This window comes from Gracilinanus agilis, chromosome 1 (genome assembly GCF_016433145.1).
Source record: "Gracilinanus agilis isolate LMUSP501 chromosome 1, AgileGrace, whole genome shotgun sequence".
Lineage (NCBI taxonomy): Eukaryota > Metazoa > Chordata > Mammalia > Didelphimorphia > Didelphidae > Gracilinanus > Gracilinanus agilis.
In genome coordinates this window covers 339,566,181-339,580,697 of record NC_058130.1, presented here as the reverse complement: position 1 = coordinate 339,580,697, position 14,517 = coordinate 339,566,181, and the positions used below count along the sequence as shown (strand labels likewise).

The following is a 14,517-nucleotide window of genomic DNA, read 5'->3' as shown; positions in this document are numbered from 1 at the left end:
GGGGGGGGGGGGGGGGGGGAGATGTGTGTGTATGTTCTAGAGTTTCGATGTTATCCAAGGTGATCTGATTAAGTTTAGGATGGGGGTGGGAAGACCAAGGAAAACTCAAAAATTGGCTACATTTTCACTTAAGTAGCACCACTGAAGATAGTTATTTGGCACTTCAAGTACATGAGTGATGCCCACAAGAATCATGAAGTAGAATATCCTCTTATCAGACCTTAACAAGATTTAATAGGCTGATCTTTTCTGGCTAATATCAAGACAGCCATTTAGTGGCATTTGGACATCAGACTCACAGTAATGCAAATGAATACAATTTCATACATCATGGCCAATATCCCTAATTAAAGCATATCCATCAGGTAGTATTAAATCTGGCAGCTAAATGAGCAACAAACTATTATATAATGGAAGTCAAAAATCTCAGAATGTGTCCTTTTGTGTGACCAAGAAAAAAGGAAACTTATGTTCTACTAATTAATCCAGAGTTAGGAACTACTACTAATGCATGCCAGGCTAATGGGTACAATTCCCCACATGTAATAACAGAAGAGGGAGTATAATGTTGTGTGAATAGAACTAATTTAAGGCTCAAATGAGACTGTGAATGTGAAAAAAAAATTGAAAAGCATGAAGTATTACAAAAAAATAGGGTATTATTACCTTATGTTTTTGTTTAAGTACCTAGTAAAATCCATAATTGCACTGTGCTTTTTCCTAGGCCTAGAGATAAGATAGGAAAGATAACTTACACAGATATTAAAGAAGGCTCTGTGTTTAAAAGAAACTCACCCCCCACCTAAATAAACACTATACTGAAGAACATCAGACTCATGATTTGGCTAGAACACAATCTTCTGTCTTATGCATGGCTAGCTTCAAACACGCTGGAAAGACTCTGTGTTCAAAGGGCAATAAGGGCAATAAAGGCAAAAAGGTATGCCATTATCAATAAGCAACATATTTTGTTTCTGAAATTTCAAGTTTTTACAATATTTATTTGATCTTATACTTTTAAACAACAGTTAGCATGAGGATGAACACATAGTAGACACTCAACTATTTGATGACTTGTGGTGTTTTTTTCCTTACCTCTGCATTTTCAAGTATCTGGAGACATTCTTCATTTGGACGTGGCTCAGTGGGTAGTTCAATTTCGGCTTCAGTGTTTGCTGATGTTTGAAGCAGGGAATTGTTACCCACAACAAATGCAACTTTGTTTGATGGTTCGGTTTCTGCCAATAAAGGCTTTATAACCTCAGCTGTTTTAAAATATCAGAGAAAATTCAACAAGATGCAAGTTTAGTTTATAAAAATTAGTAGTAGATAAGAACTTATTAATTACTCAATACTTGAAAGGATGAAGGTACACATACCTTTTCTCTCCTTGTTACATCCAGATTCCTCTTCCATTTCACTGAATTTTTGGCTATTTCTGGCCAACACGGGTTCCCGTCTACAGCATGTGTCTGGAGTCTTCTTCTGAATCATCACAGGAGATGTGATGGGATTTTTTAACGAGAGTGTGGATTCTGTTTCTGCTTGTTCAAAGAAGATGTATTTGACAGCCAGGAGGAGAGCTAAACTAAGGGTGATCATCTGTTCAATGTCCATACTGATCATTCTAAATAAAAATAAGAAAATTAGTATTAATCTTCAGTGACATGGTTTAATTTAATAATGCAATATTAAAAAACAGTAGGGGCAGCTAGGTAGCTTGGTGGATAAAGTGTTAGGCCTGGAGTCAGGAGGACCTAGGTTCAAATCTGGTCTCAGGATGCAAGCCACTTAACCGAACTGCCTAACTGTTACTGCTCTTCTGTCTTGTAACGGATACTGCATATTGATTTTAAGCCAGAAGGGTTAAAAAAAAAAAAAAAGTAGTGACAATAAAAATACATGAGTACATAAGGATCTGTGATTTTCATCAGCCTGAAAACACTCTTAGCACGGTAGGTAGTTCCCTCTACCAACATGATAAACATGATATTAAGTCCAAAGGAGTTACTTAAAACATATAGAACTTAAGTGACTTGGCTGGGTACATAAAGCTAATAAGTGTCTGAGGTAGGATTTGAGTACAGGCCTTTCTGACTCCAACTCTAGGACTCTAATCAATATACAAGCTACCTCTATGAACAAACATATTAAAAATAAAAAGAAACATAACAATTCCAGCAAATGTTAACTTACTTGGAAAGATAAAATTGCCAGAGAGAAACATTAGGTTCAATTCTTTTGGACACATTTTCATCAAGTCCTAAAGCAACCTTTGAATTCTCAGCCGTACTGTTCTGAGATGATGGATCAGCTATCCAACGACTATGAGCATGAACAAGCACCAAGCCTAAAGACTGAAATGGGAGAAAATGTTTAAATAGTGAATTACCTTTACCTATGCAGCTAAGTTAAAGAAGAATTTTCTAGAGGACTAAAGCAATGTTGCCAGATTGGAGATCCCTGGGGCCCCAAATGAGGTTTTACAAGTAGTTTTAGCCAAAATGCTACACTCTCCCACTTATCTACACGCTGATGAAGATTACATTTTTCCTATGCTCAAAAAATAAGTGGAAAGGCATATATCACTTATCTCCTGCTGTGAAAAGAAAATAATAGTCCTCAAACAGGCCTGATCCTGACCCCATCTATATTAACTAAAAAACATCTGTAGCAGCAAGCTATTAAAAAAGGTCCTAGGAAACACAAGAAAGGAGGATTGACAGAATGGTGAAAGAAGCAACAAAGAAAAAATATACTAATAAATGCAGAGGGGGAAGAATAGAGAAGAGGGAAAAAAAGCAAAAATGGGCAAGTATGTGTGGGGAGCATTATGAGTATAAAAGAAAAACAAGAAAGAAGAAAAAAGACTATGTGGAACACAAGATGGCTTCCTTTTAAGGGGAAAAAAACTTACCATAATCATCTTGACCCGCTGAGTTACAGGATTTGGCTTATTTTCTTCTTCTTCTAAAACACGGGCAAAGTGACTGAGTTGCCATATTGGACGACCTTCACGACTTTCTCGAGAAAGCTATCAAAAAATCATCAGGTCACATTACACAGAAAAGACTATTTTAGTAGCTAAAGCTATAAGAAATCTCTTCCTGATATCACCACAGCAGCCGCTCTTACCTCTAGTACCAAGGACACACAAGCTGGAAAGAATGTCATGAACACAAAATAGTTGGCAAGGACTGACATGCAACCAAAGCAGCACATAATTTCAAGTTGTCGAACACCTGTTTAGAGAAAAGGGAAAAGTTTGTATTTTGAAAGTTAACACACCAGATGGACTCTGAGGTCTCTTCCAAGTTTGGACTTTTCTTAAAAATCAAACCTGTGATTACATCTGGTTTTATCAACTCTGAAGTCCCTAATCTTTACTGATGCAGACCAACACATATTTGGCACCTCAATATCAAATGAACATCCTCTTTACTGGACTGTACAGGAAAGCCAGGTGACATAGTGGATAGAGTTCCAGGACTGGAGTCAGGAAGACTCATCTCCAGAGTTCAAATCTGGCCTCCTAACAATTATTATTTGTGCAACCCTGTACAAGTCCCTTTAACCTTGTTGCCTCAGTTTCCCCATCTATATATTGAGCTAGAGAAGAAAATGACAAATTATTCCAGTATCTCTACCAAGAAAAACCCCAAATGAAATCAGGAAGTTGGACACAACTGAAAAACAACAGATTATGTTGTTTTTATTTATTTTGTTTAGCATTTCCCAATTACCTTTGAATGAGTCAGCCAGATTCTATGAATGTGCTCCCTTGAGTCGAAGGTACTAGTAGTAGACTACCCAGGATCACACAGACTACAGTCTACGTCCAAGGCAGGATTTGAAACAAGGATTTCCAGATTCCCAGTCTAACTAACTCTCTACCACTATGCAACAACTACCAGTTTTTTCTTTTACATTAATAAATTTAAATAAAAACTAGAGATACGGATTTTCCCTGTTGCTAAAGAAAAATGAAAGTGTCAAAACAAGTTTTTTCACTGAGGAAGGAACTAGCCATTCAAGTCTGAATGCCAGTGTTCAGAACATGAAATGAATAATTCATGGCTTCATCAGTTCTTTCACTGAATCATATACTCAATCTTCTCCCTTCATAGCAAGAGTTATCAAATTTTTGGCCTCTGGGCCACTCAAATGAGGTAATATTATACCAGAAACACTTTTTATCTCCTATCTCTCCTCTCTTTCCTCCCTCCCTCCCTCCCTTCTCTTTCTCTCTCTCTCTCTCCCTCCCCCCCCATAAAGTCAATGAAAACAAAAATCCAGGACAACATGCTACAACTAAACAGAACAGATAAGATATTTGAAGTTTATTATTATTAAAAGCAAAATTTTATTGTTGTATATAGTAATTTTAAAGGTTCTTCCATTTTAGTAATTATGTGATAAACTACAAGAAAAGTAATGCTAAATATCTACTTAAAATTAAGAATTAATTTCTTAATTTAATTAAATTAAGTTAAAATTAAATTCTTCTGCAAATTACTTTGACGTGACAATCTCCAAAAATAAAATGATGATTATGCAAAAAGCTCATCTTGATGTCTGATACACAACTTTGCATGTGAAAATACTTTGAAATGTTAAAAAAAAAAAAAGTATAATGCTGACATAAGGTACTACAAGGATTGCTTGCAAATGCCTATATTACTACCCAAAATCAAAACCAAATTTTATAGTTATCATTCTCTGAGGTTCAACTATCCAAATAGAATTTTTGTTGCACAAAACAAAACCTTACACGAACTTCAGGCAATTCTATTTCTAAGGTCTCACTTGCAATCTCAACCTGAGTTATGAGCAAATTTAAGGGAATGCTTTTAATACAACTTTATTCTATATAACCAACATCTTTTAAAATGACATTATCAAAAGCCCTTATTTTTCAAAATGAAGACTATCAGAACATGACAGTGCTTTTCATTAAAACATTCCTAATTTGGCCTCAGATACATTCTAAGCTGTGTGAGCCCTGGGCAAGTTACTTAACCCTGACTGCCTAGCCCAGTGATGGGCAACCTTTTGAGCTTGGTGTGTCAAAATTTGCCAAAAAAACAAGCATAACTCAGGTGGTGTGTCACTTCAAGAAAAAAATCATAATTTCGTGATATTTATAGTTTAAATAACAAAAATGTATAATTGTTAATGCATAACTGTATTTAATAAACCAAAATAGGTAAATTAATATGGGTAGAATTGACATCTATAGTGCAGAGTGTCTATACCACACTACAGCAAATGTTTCATCCTCGGCATGAGGCCCCATACTTCTTTGTATGTAGATGCGTGTCATCGAAAATGACTATGCGCGTCAGTGCTGACACATGTGTCATAGGTTTGCCATCACTGGCCTAACCCTTGCTGCTCTTCTACTTTAGAATTGGTACTTAAAAAAAAACAAACCAAACCACTAAATTTCTCTTGTATTTTCACACCTACTATATCTATTTTCACTCTGGATGCCCAGTGCCTTTCCTTCTCATTGTAGTCTGAATTTTTCTTTTCTGAATTCTTTTTTGAATTTTTTCTTATAGTCTGACTATTTCTTCTACAAAGTAAATATAACAAAATGAGCCAATTTTTCTTCTCCTACGCCTCTTTCTGCACCTCTTCATTAGTGCCATAGATGCTGCCTGTGCCTTACTTTTCAATCTTTTTTACCTTTTGGTTACTTACAAAAGCCTGCTGATTCTGGCTTTAATTCTTTAAAATCTGACCATCCCCTCTATCTCTATAAAGTCCTGATTAGCTTGTGTTTAGACAACAAGTTCTTTCTCACTTCTCTGACTCTCCCTTTAAAATGCCTCTCCTTTTCCTTACCTACTTCTTTGATCCCACAACCAAAACTCTTGTACTGGCTGCCCACTATTTTGTTTATCAAATTCAAATAAATGATCTTTGGTTTCAAGGTAATCACTAGACCCCTGTCCCACTTTCTCATAGTGTACCTTTTATTTCCTTCTTCACAAGCAAGTAAACCTTCCTTGGACTCTTTCAAGGCCTTTCCACCTAAACAAAATCCACTTGGGCACCTCTCTGCTGGAACAGAACATTTACTGTGACCAGTAACTGTTTGGTGAATGAGTGAATAAAAGCCAATTTTCACACAAGTAGGAAGTCAAAAGAAGAAAGGAAACTGATACTTACTACAGAGCCTAGTAAATCAATAAATATTAAGCAATAATGGTTCCAGCTCTGTTTTCTGAAGGTATAGAAAAACCTTTATTGCCAAGAGGGAATCATTTACACTATACTAGATTAATAGTTAACTAAGTGGGGAGGAAGGAATTCAGCCCCAATGATGATGGAAATTATCATAAGTTATGAAAGCATAATCTTGTAAAATTTTTAAGATCAGATTCTTTAATTCTTATCAAATAACATCAAAATCTATTCCGAGAGGTACTTATCTACCTTCAGCATGAGATAGCTACTATCCAACCCTATCTATATATGCCAGTTTCTCAGGCAACTCAAAATTTTACACAAGAACTTAAGTCAACAAATGGGTTTCTAATCAATCCCCATTAATAGTGTTCTCAGGTAGTAGTGGCAAGAAGCTGACTTAGTTGGTTAATCACTGATTACAGTAACATGTGAAGGAAAAGGGAGAGAAAAGCAGTCACTAAGTAAACTACTAAAAAACAATCCATTTAAAGGTAAATAAAACAAGAGTTCATTACATATAAATTCTAGAGTATCAAGCCTGAAATGGTCTGATCCCATTTCCTATCAAATTGAACAAATATTTACTAAGTATTACTATTTTCAAGACATGCTAATATGCAATCAAATTCTAAATGGTGGACCTCAAGAAAGGGTCTAAATTTTGGTCCAGATAAAGCTAGGATCTTAATGTATTCCATATAAATTTATTTTAAAATACATTGGAAGATAATTACTCACCTGACATGGTGCCAACACCAATTACAAGACATTCAACTAGGGCATCAAGTGTGAAAGTTGGGCCTAAGATTGCCATTCCGCGGGCAATGTTTTCTCTTACTTCATCCTAAAACACAAAATGCCCTATTAACATTAGCTAGAGGCCAAAACAAAACAAAACAAAAAAATCTTAAATCCAGTCACACTTATTTTAAAGCTTCTAGAAAAAGAATAGCATCTCAATGAACTAATGAAAAAATACAAATCCACTGATATCACAATTCAGAATGCTATATGAAAAAGGAAAAAAGATAGACACTGCCCTCCTTTCTACTGAACAAAGCAGAAGTAACATTTCTGGGTATAATTTTTCTTCTAACAGTGCATTAATCCTTTAAGTCAACTTTAAAAGGTTAATTTTTTTGCTTTTTGGGAGGATGAGGAATGGGAAGGAGATTGGGGGTGACTATACAGAATGAGCAGCCTTATAGTTTATCAGTAGTAGGACCTGATTTACAATTTTAGAGTTCTGAATCATATCCCTGTTAATATGCCAAAATGGAGTATATAGATCTAACAAACCATATATATAAAGAATATCAAAACTAAATTTTGGGAGAGTAAATGGTGTCTCCTGTAATGTTATTTTTTAAGCAAATTAAAGCTTAGTTAGATTGACAAGCAATGGTTTAAAGTGTCAGATTATTTGAATTCACTAGTTTATCCAAGTTAAGATTTGGACAGGAAAGAATGAAGTGTTTTAGAAAGTGAATCAACCTCACAAAGAGGCTCCTTTCAATAAGCTGTCCTAAAATTCCCAAATCGTTCTCATGAGAAACTGGAAGACTTCAAATTATAGTCAAGCCTGAGTCATGACATGAATGGTCTGATTTTTAAAAAAGCAATGATGGTGATTTTACCAGCTCAACATCCCAAAATGAAATCCATCTCTGAATTTTCACAGTAAACAGTTGTTACTTTTCACAATTGTTAAATTTCAAAATATCATTCTTTTAGTAGAGGCAGTATGGTATAGTAAATAATGAGTTGGCTATAGGGTCAGGAAAACCTGGTTTATGTCTCACTATAATGCATACTTGGCTGCTATCCTAGGCAAGTCATATAATTTCTCTGTGTGACAGAGGAACTTTCTAAGACTGTGTTAAGTGGCAGGGTAAATTTTGATCCATGGGAATGATCTGGTCTTCTATAAGCACCAAAACCACAGATCCACTTCAAAGCTTGCTTTACTCAAAAGTTGCTTTACTCAGGAGCTCCAGTGCCCTGACTGTTAATTCACATGCTACACCAAAGAATCATAATACATGCCCCAAACGCCTAGGTAGCACTTACCTGTGAATTTGAACTGAGGGCAAACTTTGCTAAAGCACTGGCTCGGGAAAGGTCAATCAAGAGCAGAAAAAAGGGCAAAGCTTCACTGAAAAATAAGATGATCAGGAACATCAAAAAATCATTTTTGAAAGTTTTTTTTAGAGACATCATGCTACTATATTATAGGAATGATTTTAGAGGGCAAAAATCATGTCCTATTTCCTTCTAATACCTTTAAGTTGCACATAGTGAGTGCCTGCTCTCACACACTCAGCTGAATAAATGCACATCCACCCATTCACATGTAGCCAACTCTTGATTCAGAGAATCGTCTGAAAGTACTATCCCCTATCCTCCAATGCTATTCTCTGCATCTTTGGATTGTCATAGCAAAAAATGAATTTTTAAATTTTAATTCATATTTAGACATAGTATGTTTTTAGGTAGTAAATACTCACTTCAAGCCAGTCAGCTCTTTATCTAAGAAATGAATAACAACTGTACTAAAGACGAAGCTTGAGAAGATGGTGAAAAGGCCGGCAATGCCTAAAATGAAAAATGAACAAAACTGAAGTTACACATCTTCCCTAAAAATTATCCACAGAATTTAGTTTTGTATTAAATGCAATAATTTAATAACTACTTGAGTACCTTTTACATGCAAGACATTATGTTAGGCACTAGGGACATAAAAACAAATTAAGATGGTCTCCAATTCAAGGGGATTATATTTTAACTGAGTGGCAATAACATTTACAGGTTAGTAAATACAAGCATATTCAAAGCAATAGAAAAATAATTTCATTAGGGAGGGAGTTCTAATACCTGCGGGGAGGGAATAAGGAAAGACTTTGGTTTGGAGGTTAAGCCTAAGCTGTGCTTTGAATCCTTTAAAGCTGCTCACTTTAAGAAGCAGAGGTGAGGATAGAGTGCAATCAAGGCAAGGGTTCGGGGGTACCACACATGAAAAGACCCAGAGGCAAAAGATGAAATATGTTGGGTAGAGGGAATAGTTAGTTAACAGCTAACTGTCTCAGGAGGAGAGAGTATAAAAAGAATTAAGAACTAAAACTAGAAAGGGAAGGGAGAGAGAGATTGTGAAAGGGCTTTAAATGTCAGTGTTGAAGAGTTTGCATTTTAACCTAGAAACAAAGAAGAATCACTGAAGAGTATGAGAGCGACAAGGTTGGAGTTGTGTTTTAGGAATGTCTAGGACCACTGTGGAGGGTGGTTTGGGGAGGAGAAGAGACCAGAAACAGACCAATTAGGAGGTTAATGCAATAGGCTAGCCAATATATGATCACACAAATGGAGAATAGGAATAATGCCAGAAATGCTATGGAGTTATAATTAAAAGTTGTATGGGGGGGGCAGCTGGGTGGCTCAGTGGAGTGAGAGTCAGGCCTTAGAGACGGGAGGTCCTGGGTTCAAACCCGGCCTCAGCCACTTCCCAGCTGTGTGACCCTGGGCAGGTCACTTGACCCCCGTTGCCCACCCTTGCCACTCTTCCACCTGTGGGACAATGCACCAAAGTACAAGGGTTTAAAAAAAAAAAAAAGTTGTATAGGGGTATGAGGACAATGCCACAGGTTATTGGTTATTAATCTGAGGAGAAAGATGATATGATTGATGTGACTTATAATCTGTGACTGGAAGATGATGATGCACTCAACTGAAATGTAGAAACCTAATGGATACTCTGGTGATATCCAGCAAGCAGTTAGTAATGTAAGACCAGAAGAGCTAAGGAGAGGGAATAGGGATGGATAGCAGACAGAGAGACAGACAGACAAATTTGGAAGTCACTTGCACAGAATGATAATTGAGTTCAGGGACACTCATAATAAGAAAAGGAAGAGCTCTCAGAATAAAGTCTTGGGGGACACCCATACATTTACAAGAGAGAACAAGACAAAGTAGTGTTAAGGAAGCCAAAGGAAGATACAGTGTCAGGGGAGTCTCAATAGTGTCAGAAGCTACAAAAGAAGATTTGGGGTTGCAATTTTTCCATTATCAATGAGCATCTTTGGCTCATTCCCATTAAAGAATAATAAACATTTCTCAAATGTAAAGGTAAAACATACACATTAACATTTGGAATTATAGAGCTAGTGATGGTAAAGTACAGCAAAAAGCATGAGAGGATTTGGTGATGTTTGAGGAAAGAAAAACTAAAAACAAACAAAAGATTACCCAAAATATATTTTGATCCAAGCTGCCTTAGATTCTGGAACTGGAAGTAAATATAAAGGATTGCTATGCATCGTGTGATTGTCAAAATGATAATATCACTGCTTAAAACATCCTGTTATAGGAAAAGTAGAGGAAAAAAATTCATTATTTTAAAAAATAGCCAAAAAAGACAATTTTTAGAGCACATTAACATGGTCAAGTGAACACATCAAATTTTTGAATAATAAAAAAAAAACACAAAAGCCTGTTTAAAAAAGGTCTGTTTTGTATAATTCATTTAAGCTATGAAAATGCAGCAGTAATTTGTTAATGATAAGCATACAAGTCACTTTACCACATAAACCAAACTATGTGTACTCCAGAAAAAGTTCATCTTTCTTTATACTTGACAAAATTTCATCTCCACCAAATGTAACATATTTCCAAAGTATCAATATAAATGAGTTCCTAATAAACACATGCATATAATAGTGAAAGCGAGCCACCATAGTATAGTAGAAAGAGGGCTGGCCTTGGGTAAGGAAGACTTTGGTTCAAGTCCTACCCCAGACTCAAACTACTCATATAACAACACAACCCTCAAGGCCTCGGTTAAATTTCTCTGACTATAAATTGACTATCTGCATTAAGGGAAATAAAGAATTACCATACCAGTAACTCCCCACACTAAGGAGTCCAGGATATAGGTCTAGATTTTTTTAAATATTAAAACTACTGTATTCATTATATTTTTAGATTGTTACTAAACAATAGCACCATTAAGACAATACTTTTTTAAATCTCAAAAATTTACAACAAGCATCAAAACACATTTAACTTACTTCTTCAAACTTTGGACATTCATAATTCCAGCCGCAGATTTTGTCATTACCAGTAAACATGTTCATGGACATCATACAGATGGTAAGAGTCACGGTCCCCACTATGACTTCCCAAGGATGGGATGCCACAAAGAGGCCGTGCATTCTGAAGAGTCTTGACAACATTGTAGCCCCTGAGCCCTTTGATCCTGGAAGACATATCAAATGAGCATTCTTTTTTATTTTTCATTACTGTGGCTAGCAGATGCTTTCAGAGGAAACAAGGTATAATTGTTGCTTGTATTTAATATACTTTCACATGAAAATTAATTAAAATGTTATCTGATATTATAACTTGGTGAACTTGAGAAGTATACAAAAAGTCAAAAAGAAAGGTTCCTAATCTGGTCCACTTCTCTCTGTATTAATGCACACAATTCTTTTCAGGTTTCTTTGAATTAGTTATTTTTGCCATTTCCTTAAGTTCAATAATTATATCCCATTATATCCATCTGCCATAATTTGTCCAAAATATTATCTACAGACCCACAGACGTTTAGAGCTAGAAAAGACCCTACAAATCTAGTCCTTATTAGACTTCATCCAATCTGATATCCTCATATTAAAGATGAAGAAACACATGCATATGTGTTTAAAGTTAAATTTTTTTTCATTAAAGTTAAATTTTTTTTGTCTTAACTACTTAAATTATATCTTTCTTACTAGCTGCTACTTTACAGAAGTGGAATAAAAAGACCATTCATAATTCCCTTTATAGAATTTTTTTTTCTTCTGTGCCTTGGCTCAGTCTCCCATAAATGAAGATTTTTCTAGGAAAAAAAAAAAAAAACCTGGAGCAGCCATCCAGATAAACTCAAATTTTGTGTAAAATTTAATAAAATTTGACAAATGCCCATTATTAGGGTAAAAATTTTCTATGATAAAGTCAACATTTAACCTCAATGGAAAAAAATAATATAATGCTGCTAGATTCGGTGTTAAAACAGTGAAAAGGACTGTATCATCAAATATATAAGGAAAAATGAAATAAAAGCAGTATGTCTCGGGAGAAAAATAAAACAGTTTTTCATTTAACTAAAAAAGCAGCTTAGAAAAAGCAATTTTCTAGAGAATTTTGTCAGCAATTTATCCTGTTTAAAAAAGTGATTTTTAAAAATGTCACTAGGATCAAAAATATACAACTATTCTTCATTTAAGATGGGGATTTACATGGCCAATAATATTGTAATCTAGCAACTCAAAGAATTTTCAGGTGAAAAAAAATATATATATGTATATTTAAACTTTCATAGCCTGCTTGGTTTAGTAGATGGTAAGCAGGCCTCACAATTAAGACATGAGTTCAAATCCTACCTTTGACCATGCTAAATATGTTTATCCTGTTATTCAAACTTTCAGAACCCCAAAAACTGTAATAAAAGTTATCAGGAATTCCCTACCAATGAAATCACAAGACCAGAACAAAAACAAAAAATCCTGTTATAAAGCTCCAATTCCTCCACAAAAGTATAAGGACAATCCGAAATCACTGAATGAAATGCATGTAAGTTCTGGAAACATGTAGATAAACACACAATTTATGAACACAAAGTAGAAGCATGTCTAAACCATTACAGGATCCAAAGTATTTTGCCATAAACTCTCTCACCTGAATCTTGTACCAACTCTTGAATCAAGAAGGGTTAGCTGTAACAGAAGTGTCAAACTACTGCCTCTAAACTCTCCAGTTAGAACCAAATGCCAATAAGAATTGAGAAATGTTTAATAAAAATACAATAGAGAATGTTAATTTGTGATTTTCTACATCAGTATTTCTCCTCTATTTCTATTTAGAATTTGATACTAGCAAATCTAATACAATGAAACAAAGAACTTTAGCCCACACTAATTTCTGCCATCCTAGAATAACTTGCTGTTTACATCATTTACAATCAATGCTAAAAAAAAGTACTTTAAAAAATTGCATACTGGCAACTCTTTTACTAAGCTTTTAATTAACAGATTCTAGTAACCTATATATAGGTACAATATATCTACAACTTAGAACCTAAAAATGACTATGCCATTTGTTTTCATAACAGAAAAGCATTTATTAAATACTTTATTTAAACACTGATGCAGGGTAAGATGCCTTATGAATTAGATTTTAAAATTTATAATTTATTCAGTGAACAAGACCTAAAAGAGAAAGGTTGAAAATGAATCTGCAGATTACCTTTAGATTCTGGACCAACTCATACTCCAATGAGGGTGTTGCAGCATGATTCATATAAGACAGAAATTCCTTTGGATTTGCATACCTTGGGGGATTTTGCCTAATGTAGTAACTTGTATGAATGTTCATTCTTTGAAGTGAATTAACCTATTTTTTTTTTTTGAAGATGGTATATCAAAATGATTCCCAGGCCTCCGGAAAATAAAGACCAAGCTCTGTAATTTGTTCAACTGTAAGATGAATTGCTAGCTGTAGAGAATGACCATCTGATGCCACAATTTCTGTAATACCCTTAGCTTATACTCATTACAAAGAAAATTTTCAGGGATCCCCACCCAAAAAGAAAAATGGTTTTCAGTTCCTCACAATATTGCAATATTGTCTTCTCTGGCTATAGTCTTTGTAACATTTGTGAAAACAAAAACTGATCTGTACCACATTCTGTACTTCCCCATCCCTCCTCATTGAACCTGGTCAATCACTTAATATAAATTTTTAAAACAGATTTATCAAGGAGCGTTATATAACACCATTTACATACCAAAGAATTCATCATCAACCTTACAACAGAACTGGCCTACTAAACTACAGAAAACTAGAATGGAGCAAACCCATTATAAAGATTTTATTCAATACACAGTATATGCCTTGGTTTATTCAATCATTGGTTGGCGTGGAATATGGTCTCTTTCATGGCATAAAATCGTATTTTGCTGTAACCAAATGCAATACCAAATATTTGGGTCAAAATTGATTTCTCCCATCTCTGATCTCCCATAGCATTTACTACCAAACATTAAATTCAATAAATTTTCATTAAGCACTTATAATAAAGCCAACATTCACACAAATAATAATATAGTACTTAAAAAGCAGCATAGCATGATACATAGCAAACTGACTGCTGCTTCTGGAGACAGGAAGATCCTAGTTCAAGCTTTCTTTTATGGTCTACAATTGGTGAGATGATTGACAAGTCATTTAGCCTCTGTGTCCAATAGTTTGTGTAGTATTCATTTCTTCCTACCCCAAAGCATTTAC

The 14,517-nt window shown here is 34.9% G+C and overlaps 1 protein-coding gene across 2 annotated transcripts in view; it reads right to left on the bottom strand.

The window, feature by feature from the left end:
• Positions 1-11,450, bottom strand: part of HMGCR (3-hydroxy-3-methylglutaryl-CoA reductase) — a 20,058-nt gene extending 8,608 nt beyond the window's left edge. The window contains exons 1-10 of one of the 2 annotated variants that reach the window (XM_044663082.1): positions 11,262-11,450; positions 10,441-10,552; positions 8,706-8,793; positions 8,269-8,353; positions 6,937-7,042; positions 3,136-3,242; positions 2,918-3,034; positions 2,197-2,357; positions 1,380-1,627; positions 1,096-1,265 (exon numbers count right to left, since the gene is read on the bottom strand). In XM_044663082.1, coding sequence (XP_044519017.1) covers positions 1,096-1,265; positions 1,380-1,627; positions 2,197-2,357; positions 2,918-3,034; positions 3,136-3,242; positions 6,937-7,042; positions 8,269-8,353; positions 8,706-8,793; positions 10,441-10,552; positions 11,262-11,426 — 1,359 coding nt within the window. In that variant the 5' untranslated portion in view covers positions 11,427-11,450. The remainder of the gene's footprint in view (positions 1-1,095; positions 1,266-1,379; positions 1,628-2,196; positions 2,358-2,917; positions 3,035-3,135; positions 3,243-6,936; positions 7,043-8,268; positions 8,354-8,705; positions 8,794-10,440; positions 10,553-11,261) is intronic. The other variant, XM_044663079.1, reaches the window with a different exon arrangement.
• Between the last annotated feature and the right edge of the window lie 3,067 nt (positions 11,451-14,517).